The sequence below is a fragment of the Sphaeramia orbicularis genome, chromosome 7, assembly GCF_902148855.1.
Source record: "Sphaeramia orbicularis chromosome 7, fSphaOr1.1, whole genome shotgun sequence".
Taxonomy (NCBI): domain Eukaryota; kingdom Metazoa; phylum Chordata; class Actinopteri; order Kurtiformes; family Apogonidae; genus Sphaeramia; species Sphaeramia orbicularis.
The window spans coordinates 30,204,379-30,219,808 of record NC_043963.1 but is presented as its reverse complement, the minus strand read 5'-3'; the positions used below and the strand labels follow the sequence as shown (position 1 = coordinate 30,219,808).

At 37.2% G+C, this 15,430-nt stretch overlaps 1 protein-coding gene across 1 annotated transcript; it reads right to left on the bottom strand.

Annotated features, from left to right (window-relative positions):
• Positions 1–578: 578 nt before the first annotated feature.
• On the bottom strand, positions 579–15,157 carry eif2d (eukaryotic translation initiation factor 2D). The gene is made up of 15 exons (XM_030139643.1): positions 14,933–15,157; positions 13,625–13,815; positions 13,460–13,543; positions 13,275–13,365; positions 13,064–13,171; positions 10,787–11,031; positions 8,775–8,892; positions 8,643–8,688; positions 8,432–8,538; positions 8,165–8,320; positions 5,782–5,871; positions 4,468–4,563; positions 1,102–1,222; positions 848–1,022; positions 579–733 (listed from the first exon to the last, which is right to left on the bottom strand). The coding sequence occupies exons 1-15, from the start codon at positions 14,986–14,988 to the stop codon at positions 663–665; spliced, it is 1,755 nt and encodes a 584-aa protein (XP_029995503.1). The 5' UTR covers positions 14,989–15,157; the 3' UTR covers positions 579–662.
• Positions 15,158–15,430: the final 273 nt, after the last annotated feature.

The window sequence follows — 15,430 nt, the reverse complement described above, 5'->3', positions numbered from 1 at the left end:
TCATCGTGTTGCATATCATGCAGCTGCAAAGCAGCTCTGATCAGAATTATGAATGCGCTAGAACTGAAAACAGATTTGGTAAAATTCCATCAGCGCCACAACACCCTCAAAAACACTGATGTCGTGATAAAACTGGGGTACAATTTTTCAGAGGGTCAACCTCAACATAACTGAGGCAGCTTAATTGCACGGAGTCTCATTTATTTTTTAGTCACAGAGGGGAAAAAAAGAACAAAATGAGGATTGTTGACAATATTTCAGGGAGCAGATTAAAATAATTCACTGAAATCCCTTTCATGTGTTCACTTTACCAAAACTTCATTCTCCTGTGATGAATTCTAAGAAACAAAAACTACTGATTTGTTTCTTGTTAGTTTTATGTATGATTTTGGTGTTTACTTAAATATTTGAGTGTTTTGCAAAAATTAACACATAGCTGCAAAATGTTCCTGTCACTTGTGGGCTTCTGTGAATGGAGAATGATTTACCTTTTTGTCAAATCACATTTAGCCAGTGACTAAAAATACATTTCAACACCAAAATAGGACCAAACTGGACACTGGACGCTCTAAGGTTTGTGAGCTTCAGTTTATTTTAATGAACATAAACAGGTTTTTGTTATTTTTACATCCAGTAAATGGCTGGCAGACGATGTACAAACGCTACTTCTTCTTCCCACCCTTTGGAGCTTTGTCTATTCCTTGGATGTACTTGCGAGGAATTTGATAATTATCTGCAAATGAAATAAGGGTTAAAAAAAATCAAAAGTTCATTTCCACAAACAATGTAATGAGAGAAATCATGGAGTACCATTGTGAGGCACTTCAAATGACATTAAATCACAAACCTATCAGCAAATTGCTGACTTGTTGAATCTGGTTTCCTTGGATCTGGACCAGGACTTTGTCCTTAGCCCCAGGGATAGGCTGTAAAACAGAGCTGGCCTGAACTCTGTGCTGCAGAGCTATAGACACGACGGTGGGATCCAAACCGTACACTTCCAGGTTCTTTATTAAAGTCACCTACAGGCACAGAATGAACCCAGTTTACAAACAATAGATGGAATATATTGTAGAAATATACTGTGATCAAACATGTCACCTTTTTATTTGAGCCTCGAGAAGCCACGGAGATGTCAATGGGCTCAATGTGACCCTTCTTTATAATGGGGGTTTGTCCAGGGAAAACTATTTGATAGCACTCCTGCATTTTTCCCAGTGTTCTGCGAAAAAAAAGTGTAATTCTTTAACTGAAGACAGCATTCTAAAGACAGCAGAGGCAGTGAGATATACTTATCTTTTTATACTTGCTCTTTTTTTAGATAATCTGATTACCCGTCTTCTGCCTTGGACATAATTTTTTGTGAGGACATGAAGGACTGCATTGTAAATTGTTTTACAAGCTGTAGTAAAAATGACAAATTTATTCAGCTAACTTTGGAACTAATTCTTGTGCTTCATGGTTTTCTCGCTGCCCTGAATAAAGGCCACATCACAAAAATAAAATGAATGAATGAATGAATTTATTTCGGTTTGTACATCAATCATTGCACTTAGTACATTAATCGTAATAAACATAAAACCAAAAAAAGGAATAGGCTAGAAGCAAAAGCTTATTTTTTTGCCTATCCTTTTCACCTAATACAGTACTTATATCAACTTAAATGTGTACAGCATCGAGCATTCACACCATAAAAACAAAAAATCAACCACAAAAACATATCTACCATCTGAATTCAATATTCCTAAATAATTTTAAACTCAAAGCACTTTTTTTAACTTCTCCAAAGGAGTGGATAACTTAAATGCATCATCATGTCCATTCCATAATTTCACACCCAATCAAGTGTTATCCAAAAGAAAGAGAGAGACAATAAAGTTTTCTTTGCCTTCCTCCCTGTTGTCTTTACACTGAACACTCTCAACAGGCCAAGTTGGAAATTCAGCTCGAAAAGAGTAAATACACAGCATCGCCTCTCCAGCTGCTCCTAACATCCAAAAAACATCCTTTGTGTGGTCAGTGTTACATCTGTAAATATGATAACTGTGACCCACGAAATCAATCAATCAAACACATAAGGAGACCACTAACACTATAATATCCCCTGTGGTAGAAAAAGGCAGTGCAACAGGAGGTCTGAGTGGGACTTTTTTTTCCATGAGTACCACCGCCTCCTGCTGAGAGTAAAACCATCCCCACCAACAGTGTTCGTTAATGACTGTATCTGTGCCTCAGCTATCTCTGAGTGGGATTTTACCAGAGGCAAGGAACGACAGAGTGAGTAAAAGATCGCAGATTGTGTGTCTCCTTCTTTGTTTTTCACAGAAACAAATACAAACCAGATGCCCAATTATCAAAGTTCAGAGAGCAATGACATTTAATGTTTACAGATTCAATATTGATTAGGCAGAACATTAGGATTAGTTCTTCCTGGGTCACGCTGACTGATGGTGAACACCTGCCCACATTGGGTTCACATGTTGACACTGTTTGATGCTGCACTAAAAGGTTTGCACCAAGGGCCAGCTCTATCACACAAATATATTTATAATATCAAAACACATATACTGTGTATATTAGTAATATGTTTTTCCTTTATATCCTCCCATATTGTCTATTGTGCATTTTTTAAATACTTTTCTCTGTACTTCACTCATTGACTATTTATCAGTATCATTATTCTTGATAATAATAATAATAATAATAATAATAATAATAATAATAATAATAAAATTTTAAAAAATTAAAAAAATCATGTTTGTTATTTTTTCTACATTTTTCTTTGCATATTTTTTTTTTTTACTTTTGTGAGAACAATATCTGGAATTTCACCCTTGAATAAAACAGCTCCCAAAAACAGCTATGGTCCAATCCTATATTACTAACTAACCAAAATTAACACTTAGTTGCTTGATGCATGCCAGTGGTTAATGTATGCTACTTATCAGCTGGAAACCACTGTTTTATCACTAATTAAAGTCAGAATTTAAATACAATGTTAGCTATGAGGACACTCTGGCATTATAAAAAATCATTAGTTAGGCTACTTTATATTTTTATTAGTTTTATATATTATCTTTGACAGAACCTGTAAGTCCAACAGCAGATATATTTTGGTTTTAGAGGAGGATGTCATAATTTTTCTTTTTTGAAGCCAAAAGCCACTCACAGCTTACATAGAGACTGAGAATTTAGGAGGTTCATTACTGATCATGAACACACATAAACAAATACGTTATTTGCATTTAGTTTAAGAATATTTAAACACTTGTAAAGGAATTTTTGTCACTGTTTTCTGACAAGATAGTAACTATGTAAAGAATAAGCTACAGATTAGGTATTCTCAAGAAAAGTTTATCAAATTTTTCTTAACAATAGTTCTAAAGTTTTTATGGGACATAGACAAGCTACTTTAATTGTCATTAATTTCATTGGCCATAATGAAAAATAATAAAAAACCCTTTTGTTTCTAAGGTAAGACATTAGCTAACGTTAACTAGTGCAGCACACAGTTGTAAAGAAACAGCAAAAAGATGTCTAAAACAAAGTCTTTATAGAGTTTCTTTTATGTTGTGTATGTTCCCTGTTCAGCCTCAAATGACTTAAAACCACCTGACTTAAAGCTAACAAGATTGACATAAAACAATGTTCAACCATCTTTGTTAGGTATTCATGTGAATGCTAAAAGAGGGAACATTAGTTGATGAAGTTATCTTTATATTATGAACACAGCTCCTCTAGTGTGTTCTTTTTACCACCGTCTGCCATTTCATAATTGTTGATACATAAGTTTCTGGTGGATTAAAACGATCTTTCTGATAACCCTGAAAACCTCGACAGGCATCACAACAATAACTACGCGGGAGGGGCTTAGGGTAACTAACCCCCATTCTCATTCTACAATTCTAAAATAAAATCAAAGGAAATTAAACTTCACCAATGAAAGTGCTGACTTGATATGATCAGCCTGTTTGTCCAAAGCCACCCGTGTTATTTACACCCGGGTGTTGGATAGCGGTAGCTATTGTGTAATATTTTACTTCAGTAACATTGCGAAATGGTCTATTTTATCCCAAATCATTTTAACTAATTTTAACTGTAAACATGAAGTTTCCAGTATAATTATGGTGTCTGAACTGAACCAAATGGTTTCTGTGCCAAAACCTAAAAAAAGTAATTATAAAAAGTAGAATAAAAAGCAACAAACTCCATATGCCACAGGCAGAAAGTGAACTCTAGCTGAGGACCAGGTCTGTGTCCATTCATCCATAAGACTGTTGGAGAAGGAGACACTTAAATCATGTGCACCTAAATATATCTTGTATTAGCGATGACGTCCACAGTAAGTACTCTGCACATACATGTGTTTCCATTGTAATATTCCAAACCTGGTATGACTGTGGGCTACATGTAAGGGCTGCAATTGTTAATATTCTACGTATTGTACTTTGTAAAATAAGACTTTACCTGCTGAAGAGGTCATCCCACTTAAGACACTCTATCTCCTGGTACTCAGATTTCTCCAGCAGGCAGTCACATAGAGTAGGGTTTATGGTCACGTAACTGGCGGAGAGGCAAAAAACACACACTGAAAAAACAGATACAGCAGATGAATGGGTTTCAAATGAGGACATGCCGTCTTGTAAAGCTATGCCAGTTCCATGTCAGTTTTAATTTAATTCATTCTAACATTTTATTATCAATTTGCTTCATGGCAGAAGACGAACACAAATTTTAATTACCTAAAATAGAAACACGAGATGTCTTTTTATGTTTTATATTCAGGTCACATTTAAGCATTTTAGTGGATTATAACAGCATCACATGGCCTTTGGGCAACTGAGCATTTGTTTAAAAGCTAACCTTTCATCACTGCACCAAGTAATGAAATCTGGCACAGAAGGTATGTGAGCTTTCAGCTTCTTCCTCAAAATGCAATCTGTTAATAAAGATCTTTCTATCCAATGACGGAATCATTACAACACAACTGACTAAACTTTGTTAGTCAAGTTATAATAAAATATTTTCTATTAGTGTGTTGACCCAAGGGAATCCAAGGGTTTTAGAAGCAGTAGAGTTGATAAAATGGGGGGCAGAGTTTTTGTAGAAGTTGGGCCTAAATTATGCAAAGTTTGCGTAAGCTTAGTGGTGTAACACGCAGATTAGAAAGAAATATAATAACCGGAGGGGGATGTTAATGGGCCGAGTGTGACCAGGGACCAGGGGAGTGGCAGAGGCAGGGAGTAGCAGAAAGGTTTGTCACTGTGTTACGGTGTGGGGTGGGTGTGGGGGGTTCAGGGGTCTGGAGGGGGACGTTAACGGGCCAGGTCTGACTGGCAGAGTGGAACCGGGCCAGAGTATGAACCAGACCGACCTTGTTAGTGTGTGATCACAGCCGGACCTGGTTCTCCTGTCTGTCTCAGTGTTTCCATTGATCTGGATCCAGCCCCACCCCCACCCCCACCCTGTTTGCAGCTGTGAATGGACTTGTCGGCAGGCCGCCTGTAAACCCATTGTAATTTTAAAAACTAATAACTCCAAAAGTATTGGCTGTATCAATATGCCGTTTTTGCCTGTCTGATCCTTGACCCAAAATACATAAGTACTCCAAAAGGCACAGGCTAGCTCTGTCCAGTTTTTCAGTTATAAAGCTGATACACATACACACACACACACACACACACACACACACACACAGAGGTCACTTGGCTTTTATAATATAGATTCTGTTGCCTGGGATATTTAAATCACTAATTTCCCTACACAAAAGATTCTACTTACTTTTTATTATTTTCAGCCACTAATTCATTCTTCTTGACATATTCAGTAACAATACTTCTCACTTCAGCGGGCTGGAGTATTGTTCCTTTCCTGTAGGTATGTAAAGGAAAAAGAAATCAGCTCAGGAGCGTGTAAATGTAAGAAAACACATCTTCCATTTCAATTAAGGCATTAAGTTTTGTAGAATACAAAGAATGTAATGAATATTCTGAGAATTCAATGGTAAGGTTGCACCGATCTGATATTAGGATCCAATATTGGCTCCGATATCAATATTTTAGCTGGATCGGGCATCAGTAAAAGCAACCAATCCATAAGACTGATCCTTACCCTTTAAAATTTTGCGACATGGGCTAGATTGTGCGTGCCAAACGTAATTCTAAAAGTAACACGAAAAGTGAAAGTGAAGTGGGCTCCCCCTCATCTAATCATTGACTACCTGCTGCCCCCCAGAAACAAATTTGCAAATGGGGGGGGATGATGTGCTGGAAAATATGCCAACCCCCCCCCCCCCCAGTTTGAGGTCCATCAGAGTATGTCCGTAGGTACCACAACATACCTCTCTCTCAAATTTCACTCTGTATACATGAGGTACACACCATGCACCAATGTCCCCCAGTTGATCATCTCTTTTCTAAATCAACAATGATGTTGGATCTGTATTGGATATAGACCGATATGCAAGGCCCCAGCATCGGTATCTACATCGGACCTGAAAAAGTCAAATCGGTGCATCCTTAGTCAATGAGATACAGAAGAGAGAAAGAGTCATTTAAAGTCTGTGGTGTATTTACAAGTAAAGCTATAATAAAATGACCTCTTAAAATTAGAGATTGAATGTTAATGGATTTTTAAAGATCAATAATACACACCTTCCCCCTGCAGCTCTATCCTCTCACTCCAAATCAAAAAACAAAACGTAAATATAGATGAACCTGACATTTCATGCCATTATGGAAAAATTAAACTCCTTTTCTAGGCTTTCATGCTAAGATATAGAGCAGAGCAGCAGAGCCACATTCATGTCACATCTGACAGAATCTGATCAGAGATTGGTAATTACAGTTGCTAATCACATATTCAACTTCCCTTCCACTAAACTTTCAACAGCCAGAAAACACAGGAGTAGATGCAGAAGTCTCATGTCTTCTCAGACCATGTGAGTTACAATACATTGAAAGGTTAATTGTGGAATTATTACCCAGTGATACTAAAAAATACTATCATGCACTGTAGTTTTAGCAATAGCTTAAAGCAAGAAAAAGTTTATTATGATTATTAAGCCAATATCATCTGTAGCCCTTGCCCAAAAAAAAAAAACAAAAAAAAACAAAAAAACATTACGCATGTCTCAAATTAACTGTTTCACTTTATAATGGAGATATTTAACTAAAATCGCAAGAAGTCCCCTAAGTTAGTTCTGATATTCAGGTCTGAACATTTACGTACACAAGTTAAAAAAAAAAGCAGATTTATGCTTTTTGACAGATTAAAGCACAACTTTATTGAATGACATTAAAATGTTGCCCGTTAAAGTAACATGTTTTGACGGGACATAACTAACCCTTAATAAATGGCATCTGGTTTTAAGTAGCACACTCTTTGATTTGGTTGATTTGGCAAAAATTCCCTATTCATGAAGTCAATAAGTACAAAAATGAGGATACAAAAAACAAAAAGAAAGGGTGGTAAACATTTGAGTTTATGAATCATGAATGACTGAGTCCTTTAGAAAAAGATCAGTTGATCAAAGTCAGATACATGTACAAGAATGTAGAGTAAATGCATGTGGATGAACACATAGATGTGATTTGAGGCAGCTTTTTGGGACCATGGTGTCATCACATTTATGTACGTGCAAGCAGCTACAACCCATAGTCCAGCACAGGGGTAACTTTACTAAGTTGGCCTCACTCTGCCTGTTAAAAAGTCTCAAATGACTATAGAGGGAATCGCTAAATAGTATTTTGTTTTTTTGTCAAAAAGATTCACGGTTTAGTGAAAGTAACAAATGCTAAACATCAATCTAGTTGTTTAAATTTTCTTTTCTTGAGCCATTATTTTCCTCAAGATCAGTCAATATTATAATAACAATAGCTGGTAAAAGATCTTATAGGCATTGGTTAATATGTCTGTCTTTACTGAAATATCTCTAAATGTTCATTAAGACACTGTACTGTTTTTGACTGAAGTGTAATAATGGATGGACAGAGTAAATAGTTCTGTAGAGATGTTATCGTACACTCTAAGAAATCAGTGGTTGAGGTCAGTTATGGGGCAGCCCCGCTGGAACCCGAGGGACTCAATATCTCACTTCAGTAGACTTGAAACTTGAGGATACATCATCACTGAGGGTTATGAAAATACACTATTACAAACAAACCTCTTGTTCACATCCAGGAAAAGAGGTTCCACACGAGCTGACACCGAGTATAAAGTTGTGATCTCAGGGGGACAGTACTGAACCTCTGCTTCCCCTCCGTCCTGCGCCGGAACAGCCTCACAAGCCGTGTCTTCAGGAACATTAAAGGAACGCAGTCTAAATTGTAATGCAAAGGAGAAAAAAAAAACAAAACACAAAGATAGTCACTCAGAATGTGGGTGTGTCAAAAGTATGAACTTCTTTAAGTTGATGTGGGATTTGACTCACTCTGGATTTTTCCAGTCCACCTCCACAATGCTCTCCACACCCTTAGTCAGTTCTTTGATTCGTACCAGGTTATACTGCTGCTGCATGGTGTGTAGAAACTTAGACAGCTGTGGGAAAAACAGATAGTAATTAGTAATCAATGATTTTTTAAATAATTTTTAAACAAAATGCGTGTTTCAGCATGGAAAACATTTATTAAAATCTGATTTACCTTCTTGTAACTAGATTTCTTGATATCCAGTTGCTTTCCACTTGGGCTAAAAAGAAAGACAAAGGAGCATTTCAATGTTACACTGAAATCCACCTCAAAACCTTCTTATAAGAAATTTGAACTATACGTTACCAGCAGGAAAACATGTGGTTGCGGAGAAATGTACTGGTCAGCAGAGGGAGCTCTGACTTCTTCACCTTGCACTTGAGAGCATGGAGGAAACACTGAAACAGCAGGGCGTCCATGATCTCTGTGAAATCAGGGGTTGACCTGGGTCACAGCGATCCTTCTCTGAACATGCTCCCATTTTGCCACATCTCCAGATGTATCAAGAACCACCCAGCAGTTGCAAAATTACCTTAAAAGCCCTAAAAATTGACCTGTTATCATTTAGTAGAGCAGGTCTCAATTTGATTTAAGACTGGGATTAAGTTGTAGTTGAGTCATGAAAAGAGGATTTCAGTACAGCTAATACACTGAACACGTCACTGCCAAAACCCTGAAATAATTGTACAGAACACATGTGTTCTTTGAGCAATAAACTGAATTAATTGTGTAAATATTTGCTGTACTTCTCAGATTTTAGTCATTTCCAGACTCATAAAAACCTGTTCATGTGTTAAACAAATGTGACACAGTCCCTAACAATGCTGGCATAGATTTAATCCCTTTACACCACGAATGTTAACTCAAATCAGAGTTCTGTCTGTGAACCTATGCTCACTTTCTGACAGAGAACTGTAGCTATTATACTGCTCGATTCACAACCACTAGATCTCCTCAAAAAAAACAGCCAAGTCGATTGTTTTTTCCCACAGTCTGGTTGCTGTGTGCGTCTGGTCTTTATTTCTCAGTCAAAAAGTGATGTATGACAGCAAAGTAAAGCAGTGAATATGTTAAAAATACAGCATACACCTTAACTGATATTGATTTTTTCCTTTAGTAAGGCACATTAACCCTTTCAGAGCCTCATATGGTTCTGCAGAGATAGCTTATGATTATTAATTGTTTTTTAATGTATATTAAAACTATACCTACCGATCTGGCATGTCGCACAGCATTTAGTAAAAATCTGAAGATGAACAGCCCCCCTCCCTCCAAAGCCCTGCCTGCTTCCAACTGCCTGAGCTTTGACGCTCCCCTGCTCTCACCTGATGCACGCAGTGGTAGTGGAGGTGCATTCTGCTTTGGCGTGGCCGCGGACCCCTCCCTCAGCAATCAGACACATTATTCAACTGCTGCACAGCAGCAACTCCTGTTTCATTAGGAGACCTTGTATTTGAGGGTCTAGCCTGTGCAGCGCTGGATCATTGTCTTCACTGCACCTCATCACCTGGGTGGACTGGGCCGTACCGTGAGCGGCGTGGACTCCACGAATTTTCCGTGGACATTTGAGGTTTCATAGTCCATGCATTTATCATCCTACATCAACCTACATTGTGTGACACCAAGTATGTGTAAATGGAGTCCTGTGGTCATAAAAATTTAGCTTTGGGTGGACGTGTCTGTGGAGTCAAGTACACCCGACTCCTGGACTTTATCTCCATCCTTTATTCACTGGACTCTGACTGTTGCAATCAGGTTTTGCTGTTTCTTCCCCTTGGCGGTTGTTTCTGTTAATAAATCCATTTTTTCCCTTCAACACCATGCATTCGAGTTCTATCCATTCACATTCCTTGACAGGAGGAGCAGCATGAGTGAAATGTCAGATTCAGAGGTACCGGTATTGGATGTGGGATGGCAGTAATGGATGACTGACAGGAGGCTCAGCCAGGCTCGGCCAATTAGTTTATTCAGACCGAATAAAATGATCGGTCAGACGTTTATCAGAAATATATGAGAAATGAGAACAGGAATGCAATAAGGTGCATATTAATAAACTAATAAACTAAGTTTCTCTCTCTCTACACCACATAATGCTAAGAGACATAGCAGCAGATTGATTCCATTTTTTTAAATTATTATTATTATTATCATTAATAATAATAATAATAATAATAATAATAATAAACACATGCTAAAATCAAGTGTATGTTCTAATCCTAAAAAGTGAAAAAACTGAACTTTCCTCAAAACCAGAAGCAAATACATTTCACACACTGTACCAAACCACTGTATATGAGAAGATGTTGCTAGTATCTTACCTTGAGGTGTTTTCTGGTCCTCCTCTTCCTCATCCTCTTGTTCACCCTTTTCAGCCAGGTTCAGCTCTTCGACACTGGAGCAGACTTCATCTGTAACCATCTGATCAGGATTGTGTTGTTCTTCCACACTCTTCTCAACATTCTCCTCCACTTTCTCTTCTGTCTCACTTTCCTCTCCATTCGGCCCTTGTTCTTCGCTCTCTGGGTCTGGTAGAGAAGGGGGAGCTGACTTATCCCCAAAAGCCCTAGAAAAACGAGAAGAAAAACACAAAAAGAAAACAGAGATTTATGAAACTAAAATAAAAAATAGGACCAATGGCCCTGTAGCTTACCGGCCAAATTAAAAGCTTTGGGAAATGTATCCAGATGCCATTTATCATCACCCAGTTATGTGTATTTATTATATTACAGAAATAGCCCATGTTTTGGTCATATTCCAATCAGATCTGTAAAAAATTCAAATTCCAACTTGATATCATTGATACTTTCTGATACAATCCACGTCCTATCTCTTATAATGGGAACATTTTTCAAAGTGGCACCAAATCCAGAATCAGATCCAGATCGAAATAATTTCAATACCTTGTGTTGACATCATCATAAAGAAGCGTATACCAAGTTTGAAGTCAATCAGAACTGTAGTTTCAGAGAAGAAGACAATTGAAATATTTTCCCTATAAGAGCCCATGTTAAATTTTCCGTAAGTTCCCGGATCCAGAAGAAGATCCTGATCAGCATGTGGACATTATGTTTTGGTCATCTCCCAATCAGGGCTGGACTGTAGAAATTTACACTTGATATCATTTATATTTACTGAGTTATCGCATCGATCCACTTCCTATCTGTTATAATGGGGAAATTTTTCAAAGTGGCACCAAATCCAGAATCAGATCCAGATTCAAATAATTTCACTATCTTTTGTTGACATCATCATAAAGAAGCTGTGCACCAAGTTTGAAGTCAATCGGAATTGTAGTTTCGGAGAAGAAGACGATTTAAATTTTTGTAATGGACGATGGACAACAGACGATGACAGATGATGACGACAGATGACGACGACAGACGCCGCATGACGACAATAACTCACGGCCTGTCAGCCGGTAAGCTAAAAATGGGTAGGCTAGTCAGCATCAAGTCAAATGATGTATTAACTGTGTAAATACATTGACAATATTAGCCAAAATGTGGAAAACACTTTTTAGCTTTAACTGTTAGTGGGAAAAAGGCAGTTTGGCTGCACAAAAGTCTAACATTACCCATTCACTGAACACCTGCCTCATGTTTTTTTCCTTTAGGACTTGTTTTGTGGTATATGCTAACGTGCAGGTGAGAGTAACTACAAATGGATACTTCTCTTCAACCAATTCCCCACAGGTCCTTTAGCACACACACCAATATTCCACGATTATTCAGATAACGACAATGTTGTCACAGTATGTGAATGTCATACTTTGTTTTTCATTTTCCCACGATTCTTTCTTTTTCTGAATGGATCCCTTTCCCTACTGAGTATATCCCACTGTGGCATATACTGATATCGTTGTGGATTTATGAGAATTCTTTGGCCATATATACAGTACACTGTTCACAGTATGTGCCTCATTTGTGGGTTTTACTGCAGGCTGCAACATATGGCCCTTGTTTGGGATCAAGTAGAGTCGACAGAAAGATCCTCTCTGGTGAAGATGCGTACTCCACAGAAATGTACACATTTCTTATAGGAAAGTGAAACAAACCCAAAGAGCCCTACTACAGTAACGTTCTACTAAAGAGATTATCAATAGGTTACAGAAGCATATGCAGATACAGAAATGCTGATATGTTCCAGAGGATGTTTGAAGTAAAAAAAAAAGAGGGAGTTTGTGTTCGCATAGTGGAACATCTGCCACCAGTGGAAGTCTTTAAAGGACTACTTTTATTGGGGAATGCACAGCTGAATCTAAACGGGAACAGTTTGCCTAAATATATGTTGGAAGAAAGCATGGCTCACTCATGAAAGTGAATCAAATTATCTGTTTGGATCCCTACAGCTTACAGAGTACTACATTCTAGTGTACTGTATTTTTAACCTTGTACGACAGTACTTGGATAACACTTTGCATACCTTAATGTATGCACTTTTGATTTATTTTTTACACTTCACTGAATAAATTATTGAATAATTAGGGAAATAATGGACTGAGAGTGAATAATAGTTAACTAGAGTGTAATTAACCTCTAATTACACCCCTGCAACAATATAAAAGACACATCTGTATGTGACTGGATACCACTCACCACAAGTTATCCATGTATGTGTGGAGAACACACACTCCTCTTCCCTTCATTCCCAAATTATGCATCTCAGCGGTGGAAACTGCAGCTGTGCCCACAGCAACAGGAGCTCTGCAACCAACCAGGAAAAAAGAATCACCAATCAACAGTTGATTTCTTAAAAAAAAAAGTCTTTTAATTTCTTTTTTTTTTTTTTTTTTTAAATATAGTTTACCTATTGTTCACAACTGTAACAGCGCAGCAACCCCCCCGATTCACATCCGGGAGGCCATTTGAAGGCACCACCACACCTGGCAGCATGAGATCTTTGGAAAATAACAGTTTGAATGATTCAAACATTTTAAATTATTATGATAATTTATAATATAAGATTTTCTTTGACAAAAAAAAGATGCAAACCTGCCCCTCCTATCAGCTTCTGAAGCACAGGAGACCATGTTGTAAATATTGGTAGGAGACCAGGGAAGCGCCAAAGCAAATACACTGAAAAATATGACAATGTTCTATTTAAAGATGTTATTCAAACACCATTTTCCAAGTATTTCAGTGTAAATGACTTACTACCTGTAGGATAGAGCTGTTTTTCCAGCTCAAAGAAAAGAGGATTTTTATGAAGGACATAAAGTGTCACAGCATCTCCCTTGTGTGCATAAATCTTCACTACATTTAATTCCTCTTTGTTGGGAATCAGCTCTGACAACTCGTCAGCAGAAAGTGAAGGAAAGGCTGCAGATAAGTCAGCTTTTAGCTTTCTCCTAAAGGATAATAATAGAAACAAAGAAAACACAAGTCATGTTGGGACAATGTAATAGACTCATTAATGTCTTCACGTTCTGTTTAATCAGTAGAATCTAACATATGCATAATGCGTCTTTAACTGGGTCCCCCCATCTTAAGAGTCCTCTGATACTTAACTCCAATTATTATGTTTGAAATTGTAATCATTCTAAAAACTTCAGTTCTATTTAATTACATTTTTGCATTGTTCTGAATAAGCCTTTTGATTTAAAATCTGGAACTCATTGCCCCTTTCATATAGCATCTACAGCTGTGAAAATGTTGTGACTGGCTATTTTTTTCCCAGTAGAATTTAAAAAATGAAACCAGATAAGACCAAAATCATGTTTCTCCTACAAAGCCCTAAATTTGCTGAGAAACAAAACAAAAAAATTACACTTTTTTTCCTGCTTCTCACACAAACAGCAGACAGATATACAACTCGGTTGTTTTCTTTTTTTGTGTTTGTTTTTTATGAGGGGATATTTATGCAGTAACCACACTTATTATTATTTTGGAGTGAATATTTTGTGGAAATGTACATGATTTCCAAATTTGTTCTCATAATGCTCTGCTTTCATGTCCTCATTTGACCATGAACTAATATGTAAACAATCTATTGCAGCCTTTTAAGTAAACAACTTGTGTATTATTCGACTGAACTGTTATATATTTCAATATTTAAGACTTGAAATGGTCGGTGTGTATTCTATCTCAGTTTATTGAAATGTTTTGACAGCTATAAACAGAAATGATCACCATTTGTGGCTAGGATATGATTTGATGTAAATTTTGCATTGTTATTCAAGGAAACAAAACAGTCAAATAACAGCTAATTTACAATAATAAACATCCCAGCCAAACACCTCTATTAAAGCGGTTTGATCATTAGGATAAGTCTAAATCCTGAAACCGTTACACTAATGGGGTCTTATACTTAATGGAGCAACATTAAACGTTCGGATCGCTTTGTTTTCTGTTTTTTTGACAATATAAATTAAGCTGGCGTCGAGTAATGACCCTGATATGTGAAAACATGCCAAAAAGCCTGACTTAAGTAACGTACTGGCAACAGAAAACACAGCACTGACTCACCTGTCTGATCCTTTGATTACGGTGTTGGACTTGACACGAAACGGTTTGGCGAACATGTTGAAAATAAGCTAACACTGCCAAGAATCCAACATATCTCTAATCTTTCCGAAATTGCTCACCAAATCAACTCAAAACCGGTTATTACTCAACAAAATGTTTCTTTTATAGACGTTATTCCTCATTGGGTATGGTGGTCCGACACGTTTTTTACCACCGACTAGAAAACAACGCAGGGTGAGAAAAGTTCCGCCATGAATACAGCTAAATCTGCCGGAAAAAAAAAAAAAATCATATAGAGAAAATTCCCTATGTTAGATCACATTCATTCCACATTAGCTCAAAAATATTAACATCATATGATCCCATTATGAGATTTTGTTAAATTTGAGCTGAACTCTTAAGTCTGCTGTTTCTGTCTGTACAAAAAAGGTCTTCTTTACTATCTTTAATGTCAGCCTGGTTACTTACCTGCCTGTTTTGTTCTGTCTGCTTTTTGTC